The sequence below is a fragment of the Gavialis gangeticus genome, unplaced genomic scaffold, assembly GCF_001723915.1.
Source record: "Gavialis gangeticus isolate Ggan-Ray unplaced genomic scaffold, GavGan_comp1, whole genome shotgun sequence".
Lineage (NCBI taxonomy): Eukaryota > Metazoa > Chordata > Crocodylia > Gavialidae > Gavialis > Gavialis gangeticus.
Genome location: NW_017729024.1, coordinates 12,170,720 through 12,176,322, shown reverse-complemented (window position 1 = coordinate 12,176,322; position 5,603 = coordinate 12,170,720). Strand labels below are relative to the sequence as shown.

The 5,603-nt window shown below is 42.4% G+C and overlaps 1 protein-coding gene across 2 annotated transcripts in view; it reads right to left on the bottom strand.

The window, feature by feature from the left end:
- Positions 1–5,603, bottom strand: part of ARRDC3 (arrestin domain containing 3) — a 19,870-nt gene that overhangs the window by 12,148 nt on the left and 2,119 nt on the right. For both annotated transcript variants that reach the window (XM_019516893.1, XM_019516892.1), the window contains exons 2-4: positions 3,841–3,922; positions 1,664–1,811; positions 362–464 (exon numbers count right to left, since the gene is read on the bottom strand). In XM_019516893.1, the coding sequence (XP_019372438.1) occupies positions 362–464; positions 1,664–1,811; positions 3,841–3,922 (333 nt within the window). The remainder of the gene's footprint in view (positions 1–361; positions 465–1,663; positions 1,812–3,840; positions 3,923–5,603) is intronic.

Below are 5,603 nucleotides of genomic sequence, written 5' to 3'. Positions count from 1 at the left end.
TGAAACAGAATTTCATTCAGTTCACATCTGCTTACATGGAAACACATATATTTTTAAATGTTTACATGGTTACAATGGGCCAGCTCCTGCCAATACTAAATTTATTGGCAAGAATATTCATTGATAGCAATAAGCAGAATGAAGTTCAGTATGAGCTGATGTGACAAGTGTGCAAGGCTAGTAAAGGAAAATGTATTTTTCCAATTTGAAGTTACAGCTATGATGAATCTGGTTCAACAGCATACTCGGAAGACCACAATATGCAAATGAAAAAGCTACCTTGATACTTATTTATGTAAGGCCATGAATTAAAAAGGGTAATTTTAAGAGAGTGAAGAAAGAAGTTATTCTTGCTACATACCTGGGGTGTAGCCCTTCCTTTCAATTTTGGCACTTAAGGATATTGGGCCTGAGGTACAAAACCAACAACAGAGAGTCTTCTCTTTTGTGCCTGCTTGGGGTGACTGCAAAAAAACCAAACATTAAACCCAGAATTAGTTGTGCATATTCATGAGACTCTAATTAATGCAGAGAAATAGTATTAAGATACTAAATGGCAAAACCCTGCTGGTTTTACTCAAAAGAATAGTTATGTTGACTTCCCTAACACTGTGCAAGTAAACAAAGAATGTTTTGTCTTAATTCCAATCTAGCACTGGTATTAGTTACCTTACCAGAGCTACCCCAATTAGTCTCATCCTCACTGAAGAATTCATTGAAAAAAACAAAGACAATCAGAAAAATTTTGCTTTAGGAAAAATGAACAGCTTTTTGGCCCACATACAATTTTACGAAAAACTATTGACACTGTTGAAGGTAACTAAAAGCATCTTTCTACATTTCACTTAATTATATTTCATGTAAAACAAAGTCCAACTACTGTAATCCTGAATATTAACTTTTTTCTGTTCTCAGAATAAACCTGCTCCTATTCCCACCTAAATCAATGAAGTTTGCATTGTTTTATGTGAGATCATGATTAATGGTCTATTCAAGTTCCACATACATCTTTCCTTTGATTTAGTAGAGATTATAAGTGAGGCCATAGATCCTCTGATAAAATTTGATTTTTCACCCATATATAAAACCCCCACTCCCTTATTTCAATGACTTCTAAATTTTGCATGCATTGCTCATTGAGAAGAAAGAAAAAGGATTTTAGGCCAAACTGAAATGAGAACCTCCTTGAAAACATCTTGTCCAATATCAAAAAGATTTAGTATTAAAAAAAAGTGTTAGTTTCTCTCCACTGGTAGGAAACTATATTAAATTTATCAATTGTACAGTAAACTGTGGTGTAGTGCACATTTTTAAGTTTAACAGGCTGTTATTAATTAGAAGATTTGTAAGAATAATAGTGCTCTTTTAGCAGCTAAATTATTCTGTATTAAATTGATAAGGAATAGTGAATAGAACTCTCCTGAATGAGATTTTTTTGTAATTTGCCACTGATTCAGTTTACAGATAAATATAAAATATAGATAATTTCAACTCCAACCACTATGTAACTTTTCAATATGGCAGCTTGCTATGAGTTGCTAAAATGGGTTAGTCACCTGCACTTTAACTAGCAGACAGTATTAAAATTAGATTTTGTAATGGTTTCAGTGACTATAGATATGCCAAATACAAAAACAATATATACACAGCTCTCAATTCTTACCAATAATGAAGGAGTGTTGATATCTATATGTTCAAAGACTGTAAATTCCTTCTTTAATTTCACTGGTAGAAGCCAAGGTCTGTGCAATTCGGCTTTCACCCAATAGCGCACACTGCCATGTCTGCCTTCAAATGAGGTAGCAAGTGGTCTGTGCAGGACAAAAGTCAAAATTGAGTAAGCCTTTTTCTCTCTCTGACAGTGATACAATTTATCAAGCTGCACTGTACCATTTATTTATCTAAGTACAACTTAGAAAGTTTCCACATTTCAAAAAGATCAACTTTGAAAGAAAAATAATTAATCATGAAATCTTTCAACAGTTATGATATAGGAACGTGATGTATCATTGTCTTTGGTAGTATATTTTGTGAGTTAACTTCTGTGGAAAGTACACTTGTACCTGCCTTTCAATAATATCTGGCTTTGCCTTAGTTAAAATGTATGACCTGTTGTTCTTGTAGGTCACCTTAACTAATTTAAGACACTTCAAAAAGTTACCTAATCCCTTTGTGTTTGCTCCCAAACCCCCTGTAGTTTGATGAGGCCACCTTAAACTGTCCTTCAGAAAACCAAAATCCAGCAGTCTCTACTCTGAACTTTCACTGAAGACAATGGGAGTTAGTTCCATCTGTGGGAAAAACAACCCTGAGGGGTTGACCCTACGTTTTTCTAACATTTTAAAAATATCTAAATCTCAAATCTGCAGCATTTTGGGTACCTTGAATTTTAATACTATGGTTTTGACACACAGACTACAACAATTAAAATCAGTCTCACAAGTGCTTGTTTTTTTCTTGACGAACAAACTGAATAAACTTATTTACACATTGTTCTGGTCAGTACTAGCCATCTGAAAGTGTGTTGTTCCTAAAGCTTTGTGCTGTCAGCCCTCTTTCACAAGATCTGCTTCATCTGCAGCAAATGTAATCAGTTAATTTTACGGTCACCCTTTTAGGTCTGTACCATATTCTACTGCTCATCTTCCATACCAAACTCTTGATCTCTTTCAAATAGTGTCTTTAGTTTTAATATCTAAACTCACTCTTGTTTCACCATTGTCATCCTTGCTTCTTGAATGGTAATTGATGAGTTCATCAGAAGCCAGTTTAGCATTCTAGAATTCCTATATGGGTCCTTTTTTACATGTTTTAGCTGTATCTATTGCAAACAACTGTACTATTCATATGATTCCTTTTGAGACCAATGTTAGGAAGGGCTAAATACTTGCAACTCCTATAAAAGCCAGACACTCTGCACCTCAGATAATACAAAATTTTACTCGCTCCACATTGTGTGGAGTTAGGATATCTTAACTCTCATGAAATCCCTCCAAGGTTTTCTACCTCAGTGTAGGCTTTGCTTTAACCCCAAATCTTTTCCTCTTCTTCTTCCTTCTAACCACTTTGTCCCTCACTTAGTCACTCAGATATTTTGGTGAAGCCCACGAGATTGAAATCTCTTCACACAATTTCCCAATCACTTTACGTATACTTATGGACACTTGAGATGTTTTCTAAAAATGGACATCCCATGCATGTCTGTATTTATCACCCAAATATTTCTGTAAGCATTCTTGCTTTTTGTTTTAATCCCCAAGATAATCTTGGTTCTTTGCTATGCATCTGTCTGCTTATTTCCCTCTTGGTTTCTATACAGCCACCATCTTGCAATCTGCATACAGATTTGCCTCCATTTACTAGTTTAAATCTCAGAACCATTTATTTACATGAGTCCAGATACAGTTCATTTTCTCACATCCGTTCCAAACTGAGCCCAAACAGATTATTACTGAATCCTGTTTGCAAAGTCTGCTTATCTACATGACTGAGGGAATTTTGATGCAGCAAGAAGAGGTCCCAGCAACTCTCCAGGGACCAGGATTGATCAATCAATCAATTTTCTCCTCCTTGTAGTGAGCGGAGCATCATACGGGATAGCCAACTTATTCATGTCATTTGCAACAGGTCAAAAAGGGAATGATTGATTTAAGAGTAACAGTTAGGTTTCAATTTTTTTTTTACCCACAATTAAAAAAAAAAATCAAAAAGGTTCTTTTAGTGCAACCTCTCCTGTCCCTGAAAAAGGGTCCCCCACCCACTAAAATCTTTCACATGGTTTAATAAACATGTGCTTTAACATGGTATTTACACAACATGGGTATTGCATGTAGTACTTACGTCTGTGGAAGCTCAAAGCTGAATGCATATTCATGCCTTCCTGAATGAATAGTGTGGAGGCCTTCTTCAGAATTGTCATCATCTAGGGGGGAAAAACCCAATATGCTATTCCACCTGAAAACATTTTACACATAATATATTACATAGGTTTCTTTCTTGTACTGAAAGGAAATGATATGCTTGTTATTAAATGTAAACTGTGTAGACATATCTAATTCACTTAACTCACTTTTGGGTATATGACAACTGAATTGTTATGGGCAGGCAATATGGTTGGATGGAGTTAACACAGACAGAGGCCAGTTGCTTTTAATTCGGATTATTAGTACTTTGAATACAGTCCAGGACGTGGCTTACAATTCCATGCTTTATTCCAGAATCAACCTGATGACAACGCTTTTCCAGTATAATACCTAGGGAAGTCCTAACTGAAATGGTTTCACATCGTTCAGAAAGTAACCTCATGTCATACTGCACATCCAGCCCACTGGACAAGATTCAATTGCACAATCCTCCTTCCTTTTCTCCCGTACCCAGCCACCACACTGAGGTCTGAAAACCTTGAAGAGACAATCTGCAAAACCTGATCTCGAAAGTACCAGAGAAACTAAGGGGCGCAGGAGGCGGCCAGCTCCGGGAACGAGTGTCACACGGAACTGGTTTCTTAAAAGCTTTGCAGTTAAATGGCTCCGTCCTGCCCAGCCGCTGCCTGGGAAGTTTCCCGGTGCCCATAAACAAGTTGCCCTTCTTTGTTCCCTTCCAACCCTGCCTGGGCACTGAGGGGCTGAAACAACCCAGGCGGCTTGCGACCCTGGTGTTGGGGAGGACCCCAAGTTGGGTCAAACAGATGCTGGAGGTGGCAAAATAACTGGAGGCAGGGAAAGAATTGGGCACCTCCCCGCGGCCTGAAGCACCTCAGGGGAGACCAAAAAAGAAAAAAAAAGGGGGGGGGGGAATATTTCAGTGGGGTTTGATGCAGGGTTTGCTTCTCCCCCTCCCTGGAGAAGGGGCAAGGCTGCCAACCCCAGTCAGGGGCCAGGAGTGGCAGGGGAGATGCGGCTAGGCAGGTGAGTGGACCCCAGGCCGGGGACCCTCCTCTTCTCCTCGCCCTAAACTCCGTGCCTCCCTCTCTCCCCCCCCCGCCCGGCCGGCCGGCCGCTTTCTGCCAGCTCAGCAGTCCCCGGGAGCCGGGCGGCGGCGGCGCTGTGGTAAACAAGTGCTGAGCTGTCAATCACAGACTAGACTGGAGCAGGAGAGGACCGGCCTAAACCGGCGCGAGCAGAGCCCCAACCAGCCGGCGCGCCCGGCGCACGGCACAGCGCACGCGAGCGCAGGCGCGCAGCCTACCCTAGCGGGCGGGGCGAGACTCGCCGCCTCCCCCCGGCTTCTCTGGCGCCTTCTGGGCTGCAGCTCAGCCCCACAGCACACGGGCCCGATCCTGCCCCCGGCCGCAGCGCAAGGCGGAGAGGATCAGGCCCGTGCTGCGGGGGGGCGAAGGCGGGCGTCGATCCCCAACCCCCCTCAACCCCTCAGCGGCGCACGCCGGACTCCAGGAACCAGGACCTGCCGCGCCCCGCGCCAATCAGCGGCGGGCATCGCCTTAGCAACAGGCTAACAAACGGCGCCGGGCCAATGGCGGCGGAGCGGGGCGGGGCTGGGGGCACCAAGCTGGTGTGAGCGGCGTGGGGTAGAATAGTGGGCGCCCGGGCTGCTCGGCGGCCGCGTCGGCCGCGCGGGGTCCGGCTGCTACCGCCGAGTCGCGC